This window comes from Agelaius phoeniceus, chromosome 4 (genome assembly GCF_051311805.1).
Source record: "Agelaius phoeniceus isolate bAgePho1 chromosome 4, bAgePho1.hap1, whole genome shotgun sequence".
In the NCBI taxonomy this organism is placed as follows: Eukaryota; Metazoa; Chordata; class Aves; order Passeriformes; family Icteridae; genus Agelaius; species Agelaius phoeniceus.
In genome coordinates this window covers 442,637-466,037 of record NC_135268.1, presented here as the reverse complement: position 1 = coordinate 466,037, position 23,401 = coordinate 442,637, and the positions used below count along the sequence as shown (strand labels likewise).

At 43.1% G+C, this 23,401-nt stretch overlaps 2 protein-coding genes across 2 annotated transcripts in view; one reads left to right on the top strand and one right to left on the bottom strand.

Annotated features, from left to right (window-relative positions):
- Positions 1-308: 308 nt before the first annotated feature.
- NDUFC1 (NADH:ubiquinone oxidoreductase subunit C1) lies at positions 309-3,175 on the bottom strand. The gene is made up of 4 exons (XM_077176664.1): positions 2,905-3,175; positions 2,099-2,202; positions 1,173-1,252; positions 309-479 (listed from the first exon to the last, which is right to left on the bottom strand). Coding segments are annotated over exons 1-4 (246 nt in total). The 5' UTR covers positions 2,966-3,175; the 3' UTR covers positions 309-478.
- Positions 3,176-3,276: 101 nt separating this feature from the next.
- Positions 3,277-23,401, top strand: part of NAA15 (N-alpha-acetyltransferase 15, NatA auxiliary subunit) — a 36,928-nt gene continuing 16,803 nt past the window's right edge. Inside the window, exons 1-6 of the mRNA XM_077176662.1 lie at positions 3,277-3,588; positions 17,239-17,323; positions 18,131-18,235; positions 18,887-19,044; positions 20,783-20,917; positions 21,094-21,247. Of these exons, the coding sequence (XP_077032777.1) occupies positions 3,535-3,588; positions 17,239-17,323; positions 18,131-18,235; positions 18,887-19,044; positions 20,783-20,917; positions 21,094-21,247 (691 nt within the window). The 5' untranslated portion in view covers positions 3,277-3,534. The remainder of the gene's footprint in view (positions 3,589-17,238; positions 17,324-18,130; positions 18,236-18,886; positions 19,045-20,782; positions 20,918-21,093; positions 21,248-23,401) is intronic.

Sequence of the window (23,401 nt, the reverse complement as noted above, 5' to 3'; positions counted from 1 at the left end):
AGCCCTGCCCCTTTCAGGCATGGCCAGTCCCCAAAATGCTCACAGGAAAATGCATATTTTAGCATTTATACACATCCTATTCTTATATTTGCTTATTTTATAAATTTAACAGTGAAAATGATGGCAGAGCAAGACTACGCTTCTGGAATATTTACTGAGCCTCATCTGAACTGATGTTTAATTTTACAATATACCTTCCAGAATAGCAAAGACAGTTGTGAAAATAAGACTGATAAACTATGAAATGGAAATGAAAACATAAAAGAACTTCAACCAGCAGAATGAAATATTAATGATAAAGAAAGTAGTTTCAGGTTTCTTCTAGACTTTATAATTTATTCTTAATTATACACACGAAATGTATGAACACACAAGTAATTAGATAACTTTTTACTTCTTCTGTGCTCATTTATTCATAGGACAACAACCATATACACTTGGCTCTGTAGTGCACATCTCTTTGTCACCATGTCATCAGCCTAAGAAAAGAAAAGAAAAAATTCTTGGCAATAAGAAAAATAGATGTGATGAAAACGGCAACAAACATCTCATAACATCCTGCATTTTTATCTGGAGAGGAATGTTTGTGGGGAAAAATAACCACAGCACCACACGTTTTTCTATAGTATAAGGACTTTTATCATGTTAATTCATGCCTCTGAGGCCATAATCCCCAAAGACTTCTTAGCTGGCAGAAATACAAATTATGTTTCTTTTACTGAAAAGGGACAATGACTACATGCACTTTGCCCTGTAGTGCACATCTACAGGCACAGACCCCACTGTACACATGGGGAAAACCAAGGAGAAAAGAGAAGCTATCATTAGTCACTCTTGTTTCCTTGCCACTGAGCCATTTAGAAGGCATTCAATTTACAACCTTTATTTATTGCAGACACTATAAGAGATCTGTTATTTTCGAAGAGTTTGCATGTTCAAGATGAAAAGCTAAGAGGGAATACACACACAAGTGAATATATGAAAATACAGATCAGCCACCTTATCATTTTAAAGCTTGGAATGATTTAAAAGAATAGCAAAATCCAAAATGCAAAGTACTGAGGAAAAAAGAAGACTAGAAGTCAGCTGAGTATCTTGATTCGTAAAAGATGTCAAAGATGCTCAGAATTTGTGTTCAGCTAAGTCAAAAGCATTGGTATGTGTGTACTTACTATGAACATTGTTTACACTTATGTGCTGTGGCTTTTCTTCTTTCATACTCCATGACATCTTCATTATGCTGCTTGATAAGCTATAAAAGAGCAGAATATGACAAACAGCTATACCATTCACAGCTGGATCCAGACATTACAGAATATCAAATACCTGGTATCAGCATGCAAACCAGTATGTAACTGGGACCGTCCAGAACACAACACATCTAAATTAACAACTGAAAAAGCTGTGAGAACAAGGCCTCACAGGACAAACATTTCCTCTTGACCACAGGGCAGGGGCATCCCACTGCCAATTAATTCACCACCCCCAACAAAGGGGGAAACCCTGAAGGGACGCCATCCCAGCCTGAAAACACTGTCACCGTGGGGAGTGCTGTTGGGCCTGCACGGCTCTTCCTGAGGGCTACTGCACCCTGCTTGCTTTAACACCATCAAGTCTGTGAGTTCTCTCAAACAGAGAGTATCTTACAGCTGCACTCTGCTCAGGAAAAAGGGGTCCTAATCTATTGAATTTAGCTAAAACCATCTTAACCAGCTGAAAAGTGAGAAGAGAACGCATTGGTAGTCTGATAAATACAACATTATCTGGGCACATCCCTAAGTCCTCTCTCTTTTTGGAAAGACCATAGGGAAAATAATGCCAAAGCATTAATCCAACAGCCTTGAAGAATTAATTCTGTTGTGGCTGTTTTCAGTTTGCAACAGAAAGAAGCTTAAGAAGTTTTTTATTTCTTAAAATAAGAGCACAACATAAAGCTGGGAAAACATAAATAATGAACATGATCATGCTTCAAATTTGACACCTGCTATGACCATCCGTTACCTCAGTAAACTCAGTAGTTTGCAGTCACTGCATGCATGGCACTACGATGATTTTTAAGGAATAGTTAAGTTCAACAAAACCAAATGAAAACACTTACGAAAGCCCACAAGGCAGCACTGGTGCCAAACGCCAAGCCAACCCCCAGCCAGTTCGGCTGGGCATTATTCGCTTTTCTCACAACAAATGCAGAACGAGTGAAAGCTAAAAAGGCACAAGATTACAAATACATTAACATTCCTCAGGGTTAGACTACCAGGCTCTTAGTGACATCCGTGCAATCAGGGACCACAACCAGACCACAACAATAAACCCCGGACGAAGGCAATGATGAAGTGGTGTCCATGACACTGCTAGAGCCGACCCGCTCATAGGATCCCCGCAGCACACGCTCCCTGTCCCGTCAGAGAGGGAACGGGGGACTGCCAACAACTCGAAAGCACCGCTTTATTGCCCGATCCCCACCCACAAAAACAATTTCCCCCCGCATCTCCTGCTCTATAAAGATGCCTCTCAATGTCCCCTGCCCAAAGCCCCCAGCCCCGGGCCTTCCCCACCTGCGATCCCCGCTAACCAAGCGCGCTACGGGCACAGCCTGCCAGGGAAAGGCCGGCACCACCATCGCGGCGGGACATGGTGAGCCCTCCCCCCGGCCTGCAAGCAACACCAACTTAAAACAGATAAATAAACGATTTGAAAATAACTAATGAGCTTCGATTAAAAACAGTAAAAGAAGAGAAGCTACCACCGCAGCTTCTTCTAACGCCAGACGCAGACTGGCTGGGGGGACGCCCCTGCCTGCCCAGGCAGCAGAGCTCCCGCGGCCCTAGGTCAGTGGGCCGGGCCGAGGCAAAGCCCACCAGCCTGCCCCGAAGGGGATCTCCTCCCGCCGCTACCGCCGCTCACCAAGGCTGGGCGGTGCCGCCACCAGCCCCCAGCGCCTCACCGCCCTCAGGCCCGCCGCCATCTTGTCGACCGGACCCGGCTCCGCCCGCGGGGGTGGGACTACCCCGCCCCGCCCGTGCCCCGGCACCCGGGTAGGCGAGCTCCGCCGCGCGAGACCCGGCGGGCCCTGCGCAGCCCGATGGCTCTCCGCTCTTTCCCGCCCGCCGCCGGCACCGGGCGGTGGCGCCGCCGCTCCGGAACCACGCCGGGCCGGCCGCGGCTCTGCGGCGGAGCCCGCACAATCGGCGGGGCGGGGCCGGCGCGGGGCCGCGGCGCATGCGCGGGGCCGCCGTGACCCGGCTGGGGAAGCGCCGCGCTGCCATTTTGGCGGCGGCTCGGCGGCCGCTCGGGACCACGTGAGCGCGCCCGGGGCTGGCGCGGGGAGCCCGGCGCGCGCGGCGGCCGGAGGGGCCGGGAAGGACCGGGAAGGGCCGGGCCCGCGGGCGGCAGGCGGCGGGAGCGGCCGAATTCCAGCGGGGAGGCTCGCGGCGGCCGCGGCCGAGCGGCGGAGACGGGACGTAGCCCGCCCGCCCGCCCACTCAGTCTCCTCCTCGGAACCCCTCGGCGGCGCCGGAGCCGGCGGTGGGGAGGATGCCGTCCGTGAGCCTGCCGCCCAAGGAAAACGCGCTCTTCAAGCGCATCCTGGTGAGTGGCGGAGTGGGAGGCCCGGGCTCGGCGGCGGGGAGCGGAGGGTTGAGGAGGCCCCGGCTCGTAGCCCGAGCCGGCGGGGAGCGGAGTCCCGGCGCCACCGCCCCGGCCGCGGCTCCCTCCGGCCGGGGCGGGCCGGGGCAGCGCCGCCCGCCACCCGCGCCCTGTCCCGCCCGGCCGGGCAGCGCCGGGGCCGCCGCGTCCGCCCGCTCGCCCGGCGGGTCCCGGCGCTGGCCGCGGTGAGGCACCCCGGGCTCCGGGAAATGCCCCGCGGCCGCTTCATTCATCGCAGAGCCGCTGTCCTGCCGAACACCCACCCTGGGTTCGCTTTATTTTTTAGTGTTTGTTCTTTTATAACTCACTGTTTTGCTGTAGGTGATAACCACGTTTGTTGGTCGGTGAGAAGATGGCTTTCGGAGGAGGAAGTGGAGAAAGATGAAGGTTTTCAAGTCTTCTTGAAGTTTAATTAGCAGCCAACTCCTATGGAAATTTGTCAATCGATTTTGCTGGGTGGCGGCTGGCCTATGGCTGAGACAACATTTAGTGTAATTTAGGCAAGAAGCCTGGTTTTTAGAATGAGGTTAAGATTGTCTACAGTCCTAATACCAGCAAAGTGGGCCCAATTCAGCTACATCTTAAGGAACTTGTTTCAGCTTTCATGCCGTGTTGCTGGGACATTATCTTTCTAAGGACTGGGGTTGAATTGGAAGTGTCTTAAGTTTGTTAGTGAGCGGCTTCGGTGGATTTATTTACGAGATTCCGTATCTAGATCAAGCTGTTTTCTCTCAGGAGAAGTCGGTTTTGTCTAAAAATCTCATGTTGTCTTTCAGAAGGACATAGTCTACTATTTTGAGTCATTCCAAAGATCAGAAGTAAGATGAGTACTGTTGTCCTGTTGGAGCAACAGCACTCTTAAGGTTCTGTAAACTTCTGCCACTTAAGTGGGAGGGATGTGTACAGTCTTCTGTCACTTCTGTTTCCAAAATATTTTGTGGAAACTGAGCATGTAGAGCTAGAAAGCCCTGTGCACAGGCGTGTGGCCATGAGACATGCAGTTTCTGTTAGGGTTAAGAAGTAAATATGAGCTATAAATCTTTGAAAAGATTCAGTCGTGCTTTCGAGTTGGTATGACCTTGTACCGAGTGTGTAGTTTTTCATGTGTTATGGGCTGGCTCAGTGATCCATCCTCCTTTGCATTGAGGATGGTTTGTGTGATTACAGGGTACACTGAATCAAGGAGCTTCTCCCTCTTTATATCTGAGCGGGTTTGGTTGGTTTTTTGTTCCTTTCCTTTTTTTTTTTTCTTTAATTTTTCCCTTTGCTTGGATGTCTCTCAGTATTTGTGTGGAGGGCAGGAACAAATAAGGAAAAAGAGTGTCTTTGGAGAAAGTGCTGGCTCAGCAGCCTGGCATTCATAACTTGATTCAGACTAGAAAAGGTGTGCCCCAGTGCAAGCAGGTTTCTGTGCCCTTTTTTTTTAACTGCAGATCTTTAATACAAATCGTGGAGTTTGAGGTATCTGGATAGGCTAAAGCTGTTGTGCCATTGTGATCTTTTCCTGTGTCTCACAGGGATGAGCCTGGGAGACAGATGTGTAGTCTGCTATTTAAGGCTGCCTTGTGATGTGGTATCTTCATAACACGTGGTGAATAGAAGAGGCTCAAAGCTGGTTTTCATCACACTGAGAGTTTTGCTGATGAACTACTTGTATGTCCTACTGCAGATGTTTTAGTTATGTGTTTGACTTGAATTAGTGAGACATCTTTTAGGAAGTCCTAAGTGCAGGCCATAGGAAAAATTACTTTTCTTCTGTGCCTTCACTCTTCCCTTCACACCCCTGTCATCCTGCAGCCTCTCCTCGCTCTGCACATCTTTTCTGGAGACTGTAGCACTTGTATCTCTGCCGCACCTTGCAGTGTTCCGTGGGAAGGTGGGCAGCAGCAGGAGGAGCTGCCTGTGCAGCCCTGAGCCCCCTGCCAGGAAGGGTAAAGCCGTGCTGCCTCCTGGCCCCCACAGGCCGTGTGTCCTGCTCAGCATGCCTGCGTGAGGTTCTTCAGCAGGTGCTTTGGGAACTGGCCCAAGTGTTACTGACAGGATGCAATACCTTACAGATCAGTGATTGCTGGTACACAGGCTGTTAACTCAAGTATAAACCCATTCCCATTCTGAATTTCGTGGAGATAATAAACTCAGGAGCCAGGTGGATAAGTGCCTTGTATTTTTGCAAGTGAAACATAAAGTTGGAATGTTTTTCAATCTGTTTTGTGCGTGTTTTCAATTCCTGAGGTCCCTTTTTTTTTTTTAAGATATATACCTGTAACACAAATGTTACCAACCTGCCCAGCTTTGCATAGCAAAGGGCAATAATTAGCTTTTAGAGTTTGGTTGGTTCAGTAGTGAGCATCTTGCATGGTCAGTACCTTTCTCATGTGTATGGGTTTGCTCACAAGCCAGCATTTCCACTTCCCTGACAAATTCTGAGTTCAGAAGCGTGTACTTTGTCTCTGTGTGTTCAACACACTGTAACTAGACTAACCTCTTCTAGTCACTTTACTGGCATGTGGAGTTTCTAATAGAAACGTTTTTCCATTTGAAAGACATTTTACAATTCAGAGTTCCTGTAGTACAGCAGGAAAGAGATCTGCATAATTAGCTTGAATAAAAAAAACACCCACAGGATTAGCAATCACTGTTCTCCTTAAACCTGCACTTTCATTTAAAAAAAAGTGTCTAGCTCATATAGTTTTTATAGTTTTAACTATTTGCTGGTTTGTCTACAAGTAGATGTTCTATTGCTCAGAGATTCTGAGGAATTTAGAGCAAAAGTGGATCTCAACATTTGAACATCTAAAACAATTGAGTCTTTATGATTCTTTTGAACACACATAATTTCTAGCCAGTCCAGAAATTACTGGAGAATAATTCAGGTGGAGGCAGGGGAAAGGGTAGAATAGTAGAGAGAGCACAGTAATGGTTAAGTTGGCGTTTTGGTGCACAGAAGGCTGGATGCACTATGAAGTAATGGAAAAAGAGATGTATTCCATTTCCTTCTCCCCCCATGCCCCTTAGCATCAACTGTAGAACTAGTAGTTGTAGGATGTAAGATTGACTGATTTTTAATTAAATAGCGCTGATGAACATTCCTTAGCCCTTCCTGGAATTTTGCCAAATTATTCATCCGCTTTGTCTGGTCAGGTACAGTTCATCAATGACGTTCAGTTCTTTTCACAAATCCCAAAGATAATACTCAATTAAGTTTTCTTTGGATGCAGAAGTTATATATATTTACTGAAAAGGTGTTGAAGAAAAATTAAATATAGAGCTGTTAGGGGTGCCATCTATTTTGTAGAAGAGTTTTTTCAGTCTCTTGAAAGATCAGGATGAAGTTCTTGGAGTTGTGGCAGGCTAAGGTGGTGCGAGTATTTTTCACCCTGCGTAGTGACCTTAGCCTTTAGTGAGCAAAGAGGAGAAACGTGCAAGTATTTCAGAAGTGAAACAAGGTTGTGTTTTATGTTGGAAACAGGCGGTTCAGCTGTGTGAGTGTGTGCAGCCCTTGTTCAAACAGTCCCTCTGGCTCACAGCTCTGTTTGGTGCCCTCGAAGCCATGGACTAAGGCAGGAGATGCCGTGCTGCTCTGAGCTGGCGTGTGTTGCACTGTGTGAGGATCAGTTTCCCTGTTCAGGACTGGGGATCAGCCATGGCCATTCTGCCATGTGGAAGCTGTTCCTCTTGCCTCTCTGTCCTTTCCCTAGGGGCAGTGCAGGCTCGATGGGCACGGCCAGAAGGCATGTGCTGCTGCAGTGCAGTGAGCAGAGTGTCTGCTGTGGGACAGGGACACAGTTTGCTCTTCACTGGTCATTTGTACCTTCACACTGCAGTGCTTCGGGGCACTGTCTCTGAGCTGGTGGGCCTCCTTTCCATGCTGGCTTTGACAGGTGCTCTACCAAGTGATGTAGGGACTTCCTGGTGATAAAAAGCCTGTTGAACAACCTCTCTTCCGTGCCTCTGCTGTAAAGATGCCAAGGCCCTCGTGCTGGGCCACCTTCCTGTTTCTTCATTCCAGAATCTACTCCCTGTCCCTGCACTTTGAAACTAGACAGACCAGTGCTTCTCCTTTACTAACACTTGCATCAGCATGAATCCTTTGAAAATTGCTTCTGTCATAGCAATTCAGGTGCTGATTTTAAGATTGCTGAGGTGACAAGACTTGGAAATCTCTTCTTAAGTCATCTTAATTCAAGATTTAAGGCTTGATTTCCAGGATTTCACTTTTATCAGTAACCAAGTAAATTAGTTTGTTCACAATCATTGTTGCATTTGCATGGCTGTTCAGTAATCAACTATGCACACCACTGGAATTTTATCATATATTGTCTTTCTGTTGAAATATGGAATTACTAACATGGCTCTTCCAGTTGCTTGTCTGTTGAGATGTCAATTACTTCATTTTTCCTTGCCAAGAGGAATACCCTGCTTGGTCAGTAGTAGTAGGAAGAGAAATAGTGTCATGGCAGAAACATTGGAATGGAAGTACAGTGTAGGCTTGCTGCTTTAAGGAGAATCAGTGATCTTATTTTTCAGAGCTATTTCTCAAAGCTGCTCAAGAAATTAATTACTGTTTGAGACTTTAGGATGCCATGGAGGATTCACTTGAGCAATGCATGTTACTAAAGCCTGTTCATGAAATTAGGCCATTTTTTTGTCACTGGAGCTGTCAGAAATTGTAGAAACATGATTCACTGCTGTAGATTTCCAAGGGGCAGCATAATTTTATCTGTTTGAAATAATTTCATCTGCTGGTGAAAATAAAAGACTCATTAACAAAAGCATTGTCAGTTGTAAGATTATAGCCAGTCTTACATTGTTAAGGCTATAGATACTCTTAATCGAACCCAAAGTGGTTTCAGCTGGGGCAAGGGAGTTAATTATTTATATGCTACTACCCTTTATTTTGCTTAGAATTTGATGCAGCTGTGTTGATGACTGTTTTTGAAAGGTTTTGGTAATGAGATTTTGTTGACTGGACTTTATCTGGATGTCTCAGGTTTGAATCTCTTGTCTGCCACAACACTGTGTCAATGCAGCGGGAGCGGGCGTACGGAATTATGCATTTTCTGATTTTGCTGATAGGGGATTTAGAGAAAATTAACAATTATTCACTGCCACCCTTAAAAGTGAGGTCAGTGGGACTTGCTACAGGGATTTCTGTTGGCTTTTGTGATACCACAGAATCAAGTTAGGTTGTTCTTTAACATTGCAAGGTTTGCTTTCTTATCTTAATAGACCCATTTAACTATTTCTCAATGCTCAGTGCTGCCAGACCTCATCTTGCATATCTCAGTGCTAAGGGTGAGGAGTACTCTAGGTGTAATACATGGGTAGGAAATGCTGGTAGCCTTGCCATCTTGGATTATTTGCTATCTTGGATTATTTTGCGATATACATGGATACTGCAGCTCAGGTCTCGGTCCAGAACAGCCGAGGCTCCTTGAGACATTTTTATGCCACATCTTGGAATTGGAATTGGTACGCTTTGTTGTTTCAGATGATCATTAAAAACCAAATGTGTCCTGTGCATCCTGGATCTCTTGTGAGGCCCAGTCAGTTTCTTGATGAGTTCAGGGATGAAACCTGAATGTGGGGGCTCCAGGGTTGTGAACAGAAATCAGTGTACTTTAGTTGACAGGGCCAAATTCATGGTCCTTCTCTCCAGGAAGAGATTAATGTAAGCAAGTACAGGCCAACAGAACTGATTTTGAATAATGGGTTTTTTCAGCAAGTCTGTCTTCAGTGAGGATTTCTAGTCTTCTACAAGAACTGTAGTTATCTATTTATCAGCTCCTGTTTCCAGTTGAATTTTCTGAAATAAAGGAATAAGACCAATTCACAAGCATAGACATAGCATAGGGTTTTTTTCTGCCTTAGTATTAAATGAAAAGGTACACATATTTCTTAGATTCTTCCTAACTAATTTGAATTTCAACTTTTTCTATTCCTCTGGTTGTATGCTACCAAGCACTGCTAGTTAGGAATATATCAGTGACTTACAAAAGGTAAAGCATGCTGTGCAGAGGAGGATTTATTAATCCCTTGAACCAGGCAATTGTTGAAGCTGTTTGTTACACTGAACAATTCAATTAATTAACACTTCAGAGCGGTGAAAGAGGATAGTTTGTTTCGATTTGACAGCAGAAAACGATGCCAGTTTGCTCCAGAGCTTTTCAGCATTAACAGCACTGCAAGATTTGTGTGGTTTCCTCAGTCCTTGGGTTTATGTATCTCGTGTTTGCCATGAAATTGAATCGGTGTGGAGTATCTTTGGCCTGGAGCTGCTAGGCTGTTTGATACGGTTACTGCTCAAAGAACCCACTAATTCATGGTGAGTAGTAGCTCCTAATGCTTCAGCATCTTCTTGACTGCGTTTGGCTTGAATTAGTGCACTTTAGTGACTTGACCTGGTCTCGTCTGCCTGTAGAGAGGAATTGTGCTGGAAAACAGCCTTGAGCTGCCCAGCACCTGAGTTTACTGTCTGCTAAGTGCTGTCTCTGGACCGTGCTGGAAGAAATAGATGGAATCAGAGTGGCAGATGTGCACCTACAGTGCAGGATATGCACACCTTGGGTAGTTCCAAGGCCAGGGATTCCAGTGCTGCCTGCTGCCAGGGATCTCACAGCATCGTAGTTGCCAGTGTTGCCATGGGATGCCCCAAGTGTACATCCATGACTGCCACTGGGAGAAACTGTGGGGTCCCCTGAGAGCACACTGCTGTAGTTGGAAGGCTTTGTTGTGCAATCATAGAATAATTGGGGGACCAGTAATTTGGTTGGAAGAGGCCTTTGAAGGTCGTCTAGTCCAACTCTTCCTCCACCAGGGATCGGCTCAGGCCTCAGAACCCTGGGGAAGAGGAGAGCAGTGCCAAATCTGTGAGTTGCTTTGTTTGAGCAGCTCCTGCTTCGTTGTACTTCTTCCTGGGGCCTTGCAGGTAAGATGTTCACCTGTGCCCATGTCTGTAGATCAGCTGTGCTGGTAACTCTTGTACATGATGGGGAATAGTCTGCAATGTGTTTCCTCTGGTGCTGACACTGGCTGTGTCACTTGCTGAAGGAGAGGGGCTGAGTGCAGTCAACTCCAGGGAAATTCAGTTTGCAGCTTTGATGTCTTCTGGGGTTTAATCTCAAGGAAATCATGTTCTTCAGCTGGTCTGTCACAGCACTGACTAAATTAGGATGCTTACTTCTGCAGCATTATTTCTCGGTGAGAAGAGATTTCCTGTGGGGGTTTTGGTGGGGCTTTTTGGTTGGTTGGTTTGGGTTGATTGTTTTGAAGTATTGGGGCATTAGGTAGTTTACTCATTTTACGTCTGTTAAATTGCAGATGTGCCGTGTTAGGTTGGAGTAAAAAGTGTGACCTGGTAAAACACGGAGTCTTAGAAAACAGTTCTAAGTCCTTTATGCTGTTTTTTTTCCAAAATCCTGTCTCTTTAATGGAAATTACACACTATTTTTGGTTTCTGTTCGATTTCAAAGGGCATAACAATTGGTAATGTGATCCCATTCCACCCACCTGGTTCTGCTATATTGATTTAATTCTCACACTGCTCTTTCTTGTGCTGATTCAAGTAAGAATAAAAAGAAAGCAGTCAATAATGCCCCAGTGCTCCCACTTGTGAGCTTGGAGAATAGATGGTACCTTCTTGTCTTTGATAATTACTCTTGAGGAAAAACCTCTAGTCTTGCTTGCTTGCAGGTGAGATGACAAAGGTGGTTTCTCCTTTATGTTGGCCTTGTGTGACTGTCTTCATCTTGCTCATGAAACACTTCTGGGTCTGCTTCTCACCTGTTTAATCAGCTGCAAAATCCAGGCTGGGTAGACTCCTGTGAGGGTTTTTTGTTTTCTTTCACTGCTGCAAATGAGTTTTAAAACACTCTTGAATCAGCTAGGTTGTACCTGTGCATTGAGTCTCGAGTGTCCCTGCTTGAAAGGGAGTTTTCTACTTCATGTTATGATTGAGGTGATTCTTTGTGTAGCTTGAGTGGTGCTTGGTGCCACTGTAGATTCACTGTGAAGCTTCTAATCAGGCTCATGGTAACACCTGGTGTTCTGCTGAGCTAGAGCTGTGAGCTGATCTTAACTCTTGGTGTTACTGAACATACAACACACTCCAGTCTGCAGTGTAGTTTTTGTAAAAGTTCTTATGAATAGCACGTTTAAGTCTGGATGGCTATTAAATAATTTACCTTAGTTTTCAAATGTTTGGAGGATGTGAAGACTGCTTTGTGATAAAAGGATTTGCACTCTTGGGTGTCAATATGTGCAAAATATTTTATGTATAAATGGCAGAGTCCAGTCTGCTCTGTGCTATGTCCCCTGAGGGACATATCTGCTTGTCAGAATGCTTCACTTGACTAATATCCTTTAGTTTTGGTTGGGAGCACATGTGTTTGACCATTAAAATGTCCAGTTTGAGAGGGAAGAATTGCTTGGGAGGTACAATATGCTGCTTGCTCATAGGTAGCTGTTGTGGGTTTGATGCTGGCCAAATGCCAGTGCACCCACAAAAAATCATTCACGCATTCTCCTCTGGTACAGTTGAGCAGAGGAGGGGAAAGAACAATTTAAAAGAGTTCATGAGCTGAGGTAAGGATTGGGAAGAAGCATTTTAAGGGCAAAACAGTCATAAAACTTACAAAGGTATAAATAAACAAAATATCTGTTAACAGACCTAAAAGAGTATAATGAGAAGTAAAACCTTTAGAATACCTTTCCTCTCCTCCAGCCCTTCTTTCCTTTCTCTCTGTTCAGACCTCTCAGCAGATCACAGCTTTTCAGCATCCACATGCTCCAGTGCAGGCACCTTTTCTGCACAGGCTGCCAGTGAGTTCTGCATCCCCCCATGCAATTAATGAATTACAGGGAAACGATGTGTTCTATTCCAGTCCTCATCGTGGCTTGCAGAAGAATCTCAGCTCTGATGTCCAGAGCACCTCCCCCTGCCCATCCCTCTTTTGCACCAACCTTCATGTCACCATGTTGTTATCTTCATGTGTTTTCACCTTTTCATTTCTTCCAGCTCAAGGGAGGATTGGTATTCAGTCATCAGAGCCTTTAGGAATTGGCTCTGCTGCTGGGCATAGGACAAGGTTTTTGGGTTTGTTTTTTTTTTTTCAGAAGTAGGCTCTGTGGCTTCCTCTGCCACCACTAAAAGCCAGGTTGTGTTAACCTAACACAGTAGCAAACAGTTACAGAGCCTAGTTGTATAAATTTCAAAAACATAAAGTCTCTGAAATGCTCTGGTGACAGTGTATTTGCTTATACGGTATATAAAGAAAACAGTGCTGAATTAAGTTTGGATGCAAGTCATTTCTGCTGTTGTAAGCACCTCTGAGTGTTGCTGTAATCAGTAGCATGGCCCTTGTATAACAACCTTGTGGTTACCTTGTTCAGGAATCCATGTCAGTGTTCACTGCCTGTGGGTTGGGTAGCAAAGTTTAGAGAGTAGATGGGAGAAGATTCAAAAGTGGAAAGCTGGGGCAAAGGGGGAACAAACTCCATGCAGCCATGAGCTGTGACTCGATGTGGATAAGCTGTAAATAGTAGGAGTCTGTTCACTTTTCCTCATGGCAGCCCCCAAAGGAGGATTGGGGAGGAATTGATTCACATTTGATGCAGTGAGCCGTGTGTGTGTGTGTAAGGCACCTGCTGGCCAGAGACTGAGTCTGCACAGGTGCCTTCGTGCAGTTTAGGGAACATCGGAATACAAGCCCTCCTTCCACCTCAGACTTGGAATTCTAGAGAATATGGGCCATCTTTTTCTTGCAATTTCCATGGCAGTCTGTCTAGTAATGGCTGTGCATTCTGATCCATGAAATACATACGTGGTGCTGGGGGAAGCAATGGAAATGCAAATGGTCACTTACCTCCTGTAGTCTAGCATGATTTTGAAGGAATCAGGCTTTGCCTGCCTCATCTTACTAATTCTTTGTGCAGTTGTATTAAAGCAGCTGTTATTTCCTTCCTATAAAGATAGAAAATTAGTTAAGGGATATAGAAAGCATCTTGGTGTGTTTAGAATAGGTTTTAATTCTGGCCACAGCATGTATACAAAAGTTTGTTAGATGTCTTAAAAGATCTGGTAACTTAGTAAACGAAAAGCTTTGAAGGGCAGGAAATGTGTAATAGATTGAGCACTGATGTAGAGTCAGGTTCTGTTCTTCTGAAGCATTAGCCTTCTTACCCTTACTCTTTTCAAGTTTAGCTTTTATCTTTTCTCATGGCATGATGTCACAGGCTGTAGCACTTGTCTGTCAGGCATCACAAGCACGCTCTCCCTGCTGGCTTTCAAGTTTATATGTGCAGGAATTGAGCCTAGTGCAGGCAGCTGTGCTCTTCCAGCCATCTCTGGAGCAGAGAAATGTGTCACTTCTGCAGAACATCTGTCCTGAAGCAAGGGCTGCAGCTCTGGGAATCACTGCTACAAGCCATTCATCTGGGAGGAAACAAGCTGCCCAGATGGATAAAATTCCTGTTTCCAGGAAGCCTCTATCTTCATGTTCCAAGAACACTTGACATGTCACCATTCCTACTTCTGTGATTTTTTCTTTTTTTTTTTTTTTTTTGAATTTATTTGCTTGTTCTTTTTTTCCTCTCTCACTCAGAAACTACTTACTTGCTTAAGGGTCTTCTTTCCCAGGCTGTGTGTATATTTTCTGTCTCCTTTTTGTTAAAAGATTTTTGTTTGAATTGTCTGTTCCTTGAAACTATAGGTTCACTGATGTTTGTACCAGCCATGGTTGCAAATGCTTCTATCCTGGCTTCCTTGTGTCTCATTCCCAGCTTAATTTAAGCTTGCAGGTCCATGATCTCTTTGGTGGATGAGTTAAGTATGTGCACAGCTTGAGGCAGGGGAATCTCCATTTGCTGTTGGGCCCACTATGAGGAAACAGTCTCTTCTTTTTTGGAGAGCTAAATGGGACCTCAGTTTCATTTGTTCCCTTCCTTCCATTGTCAAAACATACAGTATGCTCATAGAACACATACACAGAAGAAGGAAACTCATAAAAAACCACAGTTTGAAGTGCTTGCATTAACAGAATGAAATAACCTTGAAAGTATTAACAAGAAAACTTGGTGAAATTGTATACAGGAAATCATTCCAACTTGTCTTGATCTAGAACTGACTTGTCGAAGGAGACCTTTGATGCTTCACTGGGGACTATACACAGCTATGTCTATGTACAGAGCTATATTCTGGAGATAAAAGTATATCCAGGTTGTTTCCTGATCATTTGTTGGCCTATCCAGGTAGTTTCTGGGTTATGAGATGCAAGTGGATATAAACTTGTATATCTTTGCTCCATGAAGCCCAAAGGAAGAATTTGTTACAATTCTCAGCGACTTTGCTCTGTTCCTAACTACCTTGCATTATAAGCTCTGTATCACCCTAGAAAATTTCATGTGCAAATATTTCCAGTCTTTAGCATATATCCCATGTGACTTTGCCTAAACCTCAAGGTGAGAGCCTGGTTGTTAGAATAGATGAAATGGAAGCATTTGGTGATGAGCTGCCACATTCACAGGCAGCATCTGAGCAAGCTGTGCTCAGGGCCTGCGTGCCCCATCTGCCTGTGTCAGTGCCTGTGTCAGTGCAGGCCCGTTCTGCAGCTCCCGTGGCTGCGCCCCTTCTGTGACAGGTTCTGCTGCTTTGCACAGCTGCCTGGGTGGGGGCACCTGGCTGCTCTGCTTTTCAGGGAGGAGGCCTGCCTCTAACATTTATGACTGATGGTTTCAATTAAAAAAAAAAAAAAAGAAAAAGTCTGTCAGCTCTGACTAGTTGGCTGATTATAGTGACTCAGCCAGCTGCTTGAAAGCTGATAATGACTGGAAGGTGTAAGTAACACCCAGTCAAGTTTAATAGAAAAAAATGAAGTTGCCTGTACAGATTTCCTCTTCCCTAACCCTTACAATGTTCCTTTGCAGTGCTGGCTTGTGCTGTCCTTGGCGAACAGAGGGAGTTGTCTTTGGGCAGTGTTCACAGCCGGGGTTGGATGGGGCTTTGAACAGCGTGGTGTGGGGTGTTTCTGCCCCTGGGGGTGGGTGGAACTAGGTGGCCTTTGAAGGTCTGCTCGAGTTCAAACCACCTCTGTTCCTCTTTGAGTGCATCTTGCTTGCTCTCTCTGGGCTCTTCTGCTGCTTCTGTTTCCATATGAGCAATTCCCCTTCTCCAAAGGGTGACAGTGTAGGGGGAGCCAGACAGGTGGTTAGTGATGCGTCTTGGTCTGCAGTCATAGTACTTCACCTGTATGGCTTTAATACTTTCTAGTAATGCATGTGCTTAGTGTTCTGCCATTTTTTTTATACCTTTCAAATTTATTGTTGGTATTTCCAAGGGAAAACTAGACACTAGACATCATCTTTCATTATGAAGAGCAGCATAAAACACCAAAGTTGTAAATATGCCATTTTCTTTTTTAAGCATTTCCCCTAACATTCATGTAACTTTTTACAGTTTTATTTTTAGAACTGTCTGATTGAAGGGAAGACCTCTTGGGTCTGCCTTTCCTAAATATTTGTGTTGAGAGTGGTTTGAGGACACATGGTGTCCATATGTGCTTATGAATGCCCTTGGATAATTACTTTGGAGCAGTGTGAGGAAAGATGGAATCCTGAGCAACAACTTATTTAGAAGGACCTGAAAACTGAGCTGTCCCCAATTTTTACAGCCCTGCCCACCACCCTGCCACCAGAACGGATCAACCAGAGTCAGTGAGATCCTGTTAGGAATGACTTTGTAATTAATAACAGGATTAATAGGATTTGGGCTGGTGCTCAGTCAGTGTGTACTCCTGGGCTCTTAAATGTTTATTTCATTAAAAAAAATTCAATGTAAGAGGTTCCAAGCATTTGCTGAAGTGACCTAAAGTATATGAATTGGTGTTTGTAATGTTACTTCTTCTGCCTTATATTTAACTATGAGCACAAGAAGTATATTTACGTAAATAAAACACTAAAACTGGCTGTGTGCTGCAGTGCATTGTGGTCACCTTGCATAAGGAATGAGGCTCAGACAAAACAGTTGGACTTAGAAACCAGTAGAGGAATGTTTCAATTCCCAGTATGGCAAGATAATGTTACTGTGCACTAGTTTTGAGAGTTGGGGTGTGTGAGGTACATGTTGTACTCAAGCTCATCCCTAGAGCTTGCTTTCAGAGGTAGTGTAAGCCGAGTTCCAATGGTTTCTGTCTTTCCAGCCTGTGTGCTTGTTGGAGATTGTCTCGTGGGTTTCTGTTCAGGGTAATTGGCCAAAGTGGGTTCAGTGCTTATCAGTGTTCAAACTTAAGGTTTGCTTTTGTGCTAAGGGAGAGTTGAATCTCTTCAGGCACTTGAGCTTCCTGTGGTGTCTCACTTGTGAATCTGCTGTATGATAATATGTCTCCACTTGTACATTTTAACTCATGGTGTTGCTAACACTTGTTTTTTTTTCCTGTCAATGGAAAGAATTTTTAAACATAGGAAGCTCAATGAACAGGATTCATTAAAATATTAGTACATTTTCTAACATCTGTAGCTGTACTGATGCTTCATTTCAGGCATGCATCAACACTTCCACTCTATAAATTTTTTGAAAACACTTATTTTGTTTTTCAACAGAGGTGTTACGAACATAAGCAGTATAGAAATGGGCTGAAGTTTTGTAAGCAGATCCTTTCCAATCCCAAGTTTGCAGAACATGGAGGTAAGTGTTCAAATGGCATGTGCTCTCTTTTTCACTGTACTTTACAGTAATTATTTTAGTTTTTTAACCCTTCACTGTTAACTTTTTGCCCATAAAACAGAGCATCCAGAAACGTGTATTAAGCACTTAGTGTTGGTAAGATTTGTCATTTTAAAGACTGGTCTTACCAGTAGTCAGAGCTTCCCATTCTTTATCATTCAAGTCTAAGATTCATGGAGCACGTTTCCTAATACAAGTACGCATTAATAAAATCACTTTTCGTGGGAAATGGATATTCACTCACGTGAAAGTGAAAAACAAAAGGAAGAGGCTGAATATTGTTCAGTATTCTGTCAGCTGTGGGCTGCTACTTTTCTGAAGGAATAGTCGTACTTTAAAAAAAGAAAAAGGTATTTATTCCTTCACTGTATTTTTAGTCAGCTCTTGCTACTTAGTGAAAGTCTCTTTGCACTGTTCAGAAATGCTTTGTAGGTTTTTTGCAACTACTTTGGTATGGGTGGATGTGTAGAAATATCAGAGTTGTGAATAAAAACATCTCCCAAAGCTTGTAGAACAGACAGGTTTAAAATATAGCATTACTTCATCTTTTCATGGAAGTAATATAAAAGGTTTATTGCTGTGTATGATATACTTAAGTGAATAATTTGACAGTAGAGTTTTCCGTGTGAGAAAAGAATGAAATCTTGGTAGTGAGAACTGAATCTAAATTTGCATTTATACTATGTTTAGGGTTGCTATATGGAGCTTAAAACCCATGAAATGAATAAAAAATTAAATAATCTTTTTCTTTCTTTCTTTCTTTGTTAGAAACCTTGGCAATGAAAGGACTAACCCTGAACTGTCTAGGGAAGAAGGAGGAAGCTTATGAACTTGTGCGCAGAGGCCTGAGGAATGACCTCAAGAGTCATGTCTGTATCCTTTTTGAAACAGGGCTTTTGATGATGAGTTGAAAAATTGAAAAGCTTCATTTCTGCATATGCTTGATTCATAGAATAGCAATACAAACCAGTTTAAACTTCAAACTGGAAGTTCAGGGTTTTCAATTTCCACTAATTTTTTTGTCTAAGCTATCCAAAGGGCAAATGCTTTGCAGTCACAGTTTTACACTCCCAGTTAGCTTACATATTATTCTGGCATGAAGTGTGTTGTTTTTATCATTAATCTGCAACTGTAAACCCATAGTGGGCATTTAAGCATGTGATGTGCTTTGGAAGCATGAGTGGCTGCCATTACATCGTTAAAAGAATGCTCATACACTTAGAGTTCAGGAAATATCAGCACTTCAGGTGTCTAAAGTTGTGTTTGAGTAAGGCTAAGAGTGTTTTCAGAGATCCTGTTACTTTATTTCTTCCCCCAGTGTGTGAAAAGTAACCTTTACATGCTAGTAGCATATTATACAGATTGTATACATATAACTGGCAAAGTCCTGACAAAAGGAGTTGTACTGTTCCTGCCCATTTGTAAAACAGCTTGAGAGCTTGTTGCCAGCTGTTCTGTCACTGCCATGTTGGAGCTCATTTGTCCCTGCTCAAATTCAGAGGAAGCCTTAATAGAGTTTTCCAGGTTGGCATGTCTATGGCCTTCTTCAGAGGTCAGACAAGAAGTATGATGAAGCTATCAAATGCTATAGAAATGCACTGAAATGGGACAAAGACAATCTTCAAATCCTGAGAGACCTTTCTCTGCTGCAGATTCAAATGAGGGATCTTGAAGGGTACAGGGTGAGTATGCATACTGCATTTCATGAGCATCTGGGGAACTGCAGCACAGGGGGCACACTGATTAATGACACTTGAGGAAAAAATAGTCAGCTCCAGAGGGTTAAAACTGTCTGCCACTCTTTCACTTCATGGAAGTAAAAGCACATGTGATACTGAGCAATTTCTATAAAATACAAAGATGTAATGGCAAATTAAATTATGTATTTTCAGTTCAGTGCAGAATTGTTTACCTTACTGAGGTTTTGTTTTTGGTGCTGTATAACCCAGCTGTAGGCAATCTCCAGTCTTGTTCTTTTCTTGAAAGGATTCCTGTAGGTAAGAGGCAATGTGTTCAGAATTTGCCTTTTATTCAGGCAAAGGAGTTTGTATTTTTTAGTAACTTTGTACCATATATCCCTGCACCTTTATATCAGTGACCCCTGTTTTCTCTTAGCAGTAGGTGATAACTGAAAAAGCAGTGTGCTGCTTGAAAGATCATACCTGGTTCCTTGCCAGCTTGGGCATTAGTGAGTGACAGCTCAATTTTTTTGTCATGTTTTCATCTTTTTAGGTTTCCCTTGTACCTCTAAAGTTGTGTTGTTTAAAACACATTAGTTGGTCTCTTCATGTAATGCTTCCTTTTCAAATTAGGGTAACGTTAGTTATAGCCAGGAGAAAATCAGAGTTGTGTGGAACCATCAGCTAGCAAAGGTCCTCAGAGAACTTACTCCTGACTCAGGACAATTCTTAATCACTGATTTTTTCATATTAATTTCTTTCATTTAGGAATTTGGTTCCGCTCTTGCCAAGACAAGATAGCTAAAACTTAGTGTAGGTGCCAAAATGCACATTTGCAAAATGTGTTTGCAAATTTCTATTTTCTTGGCTTCTGGATAAATGTGAATGCAAATTTTGTAATCTCTAAACATACAAGTAACACATGGTTGCCAAATGCATTAAGGATTAAAAGTTAGGATGCTTAGAAGTCAGTAGTTCATGGCTACTCATATGCTGGTCTCTGAAGAATGTGAATTTGCTCTCAAAATTGGGAATTAGGTTGTGTTTTGGTTGATTTTTTTTTTCCTTTGCTTAAATTCCAGCCTTCACTATGTGAAAATATCTTGAGTGCTCATCATTCTATTAAACCAGCTGTAACTAGTTTTTGTTCTTTGTTACTCCCTACTTTTGACAGCTGAGGCATTTTTCAATAGGAAGTAACTTTTTTCCTTTAAGTTACTTGAAAATGCCTTTCAGCAGTCTATAACAAAACAAGTTATAGCATTGAAATTGCGTGATACCAAGGAAATCTGTTGTCTTTTCCAGCTGTAATTATCCTCTTGCCAAAGAGTAGCAATGTGTTTGCATGACCTGTGTTGCCTAAGAACACTTCTAATTATTTAAATACATATGTACTTTCAAGGTTAATTTGAAACACCAGTCCATGTTCTTGCAGTTCAGGCCAAGTATCCTTAATTATGTTCTGTTCATAGGTGGTTAGACAGGAAAAGCATGTGTGTCATGCATTAACCAAGTTAGTCTGACTCATCAGGATTTGGTTGGACGTGTTATTTTGTGAAGGCTTACTTTTTTATTCAGGTAACACCATTGCAATTCAAAGTTTATTCTTTCTCTGGTGAATAAAATGCTTATACAAAACTATTTTGCAGTGACTCCTTAAATACTAGAATATTGAAGACAGAGTCTTGCCTAATGGATTCTAGGGAGTATCAGAGTAAAATCAGCAGCTACTGTTTTGCAGGAAACAAGATACCAGTTGCTTCAGCTGCGACCTGCACAGCGAGCATCATGGATCGGCTATGCCATCGCTTACCATTTGCTGGAAGACTATGAAATGGCAGCAAAAATTCTAGAGGAGTTTAGGAAGACACAGCAGGTAAGAGGAGAAGGTGAAATTGCCATATGGAGTGCTGCTAAAGCCAAAAATAAAACATTCCTTTCGTGATGAGAAAACTTCATGCATGACTCAACTTTGTTTAGTCAAATGAATTTGTTCCCCAATTTTCCAATGACAAGGCTGATCTGTGTGCTGTGCCTGGCTTTCCTATGCAGACATCACCTGACAAAGTGGACTATGAGTACAGTGAACTGCTGCTCTATCAAAACCAAGTCCTCCGGGAAGCAGGGCTCTTTAAGGAAGCCTTGGAGCATCTCTGTACCTATGAAAAGCAGATCTGTGATAAACTGGCTGTTGAAGAAACTAAAGGTAATCACTTGCTCAAGATACATTGAAACACGTGGCGTACAATGGGATTCTGTACTGTCAGCTTTTCCCATCTTTTGGAACCCAGATTTGGTTTTAGCTTAATTTATTTAATTTTGCTGCTATAAATGACTGCTTGTCTCACAGTTTATTCAGTCCTGTCATGCTTTTGTCCCAAGCTGGTAACTCATCAGTGAGGTACAGGCATGCTGTTCTGAAACTTGTAAGCAACCGGGTGTTTCAGGCAGGAGATGCTGAACTGATGTCCTGAGGGTCTGTCTGAGCAGTGTACCCAGTGCTGTTACAGCTTTGGTAGTGGCCCTGACAAGGACAAGCACGTGCTGCCAAGGAACAGTCAGCTTTGGGGCAGCAGAAAGCTTTTCAGTGTCCTCAGTCACCCTTGCAGCATGTAGGAATTGACCACTCAGTGAGGCTGGGGGAGCTTCTGTTGCGCTGTTACAAACCTGGAGTATAATGCTGTAGCAGATCAATACAGCAGTGTAGCTTATATTGCACAGATGGAATTGCACAGTGATACAAGTTCATTCCAGCAGCTCTATTAACAGGTGCACTTTGTTAAAGCATGCTTTGTTCCTCTCCTACTTGATGCTTGTACAGTCTTGCTGTGAAACTGCCAATCTGCTGAGGTACTGCTTGTTCTCGGCTCACACTGGAATCTGTTTGGATGGTTGCTTAAAGAGAAGAAATCCTTCTACTCTAGTTTAGTTTGTTCATGTAGATGTTGCAGCCAGTTCCTATTTCTGCTAATAGTAACCTCAGTGTCTTGCAGAAGGAGCCTAGGAATGGAGTAGTGACAGTCATGGTAGGTGTGGTGTGTTTCCTCAAGGAAATGGATGGCAGATGACTCTCCATGGTAGCTGAATATCTTACTTGGTGTGCATATGAAAGGAGATGGATATAGAGACTGCAATATCACAGATCATTTTGGAAACACAATAGTGGCACTTGTGGGGGTAGGAGGGGTTTTTTTGTGACTTTATTTTTTTATCTGAAGGATCTTTTGACATACTTTATGTTCTGTGATGATGTATTATATGACATATTTAGTGTTTGAAGGTCCAAAGTTTGGGATGAAAATGAGTTTTGCAAAAGGGACCTCATTAAAAATAAACCTGAGACCAAAACACAAAACCTCCTTAGGAATTTACCGGACAAAAGGATGGGAATACTCTTGGCAGTCTGTGTGCTTTCAGCAGGGTACAAGTGATTAATTTTTTGGGCACAGCTCCCATTGTGTTGTTTGGACTGGCTTGGCTGCTGTGTATTCTCTGTTGGAATAAACGAGTGTGTGCAAGTTTTAAACACACATGCAAAAGCCTCTGTGGATGAAGTACAACTGAAAAACACTGAAACTTGTGCTGGCATTTGCTGCTCTTAGATAGGAAAAAAATTAACTTTCACCTCAGAGAAAGAATTTAAGGTTTGTTTTCCCAATTCTATCATTCTCAGTGAGGGAACTTTTTCCTGGGCACTAGATTCAGTGTGTAGTCCTCAAGTTACTCTTAAGTGTGGAAAGCAGCATCTCTTGACAAAATTGCATGTTAATTGTGTGACATAGGGAAGAAGAAAGGTAAATTTGCATTTTCCTCTTTTAAACTGGGTGAAAAAATCTTGCTTTAGTCTAGACCTATATTGTTCACCTCTGGTGTGTAATCTAACATTGGCCAATAGCAAAGCTTTGTTAAACAGTTTTCCATTGTGAAATAGGAAATCTACTCCTATTGCAGTTCCAGCATTAACAAAGATGCTTATACAATTGTTAGAGCTGATCTTTATCAATTTTAATTTGTATTGAAGTATCATGAAAAGGAAACTTGTTGGCATAATCTTGAAAATTCATCCATCGAATCAATGGCTTGATTAAAAACACTGAAGTTAGTTTCATGAAATACCAGATTGAAGAACCATTCTCTTGCTTGCAGCTCTGCAGTTTGTTTGGTTTTCAAGATGCTCTATACATCAAGTACCATGTGCTGCTTTTAATTGCCTTCTGCAGTAAAAACTGCACTTAAAGTAACCAGTCCCTTCAGGAAGTGAGGAAAAAAGCCCAAATCATATGCATTTTGCATTAAATTTTCAAGTAAGTTTCGGGAATAATGGGCTGAGTTGTAAAATAATCTTACTTTAACTGCAGCT

Bases quoted from the DNA above. Each gene is read 5' to 3' on its own strand.
- NDUFC1 (XM_077176664.1), bottom strand. From the start codon at position 2,965: ATGGCGGCGGGCCTGAGGGCGGTGAGGCGCTGGGGGCTGGTGGCGGCA. The intron at 2,203-2,904 runs GTGAGCGGCGGT...GTGCCTTTTTAG, and splicing joins GGCGGCACCGCCCAGCCTTG to CTTTCACTCGTTCTGCATTT. The intron at 1,253-2,098 runs GTAAGTGTTTTC...GCTCTTTTATAG, and splicing joins GTGCTGCCTTGTGGGCTTTC to CTTATCAAGCAGCATAATGA.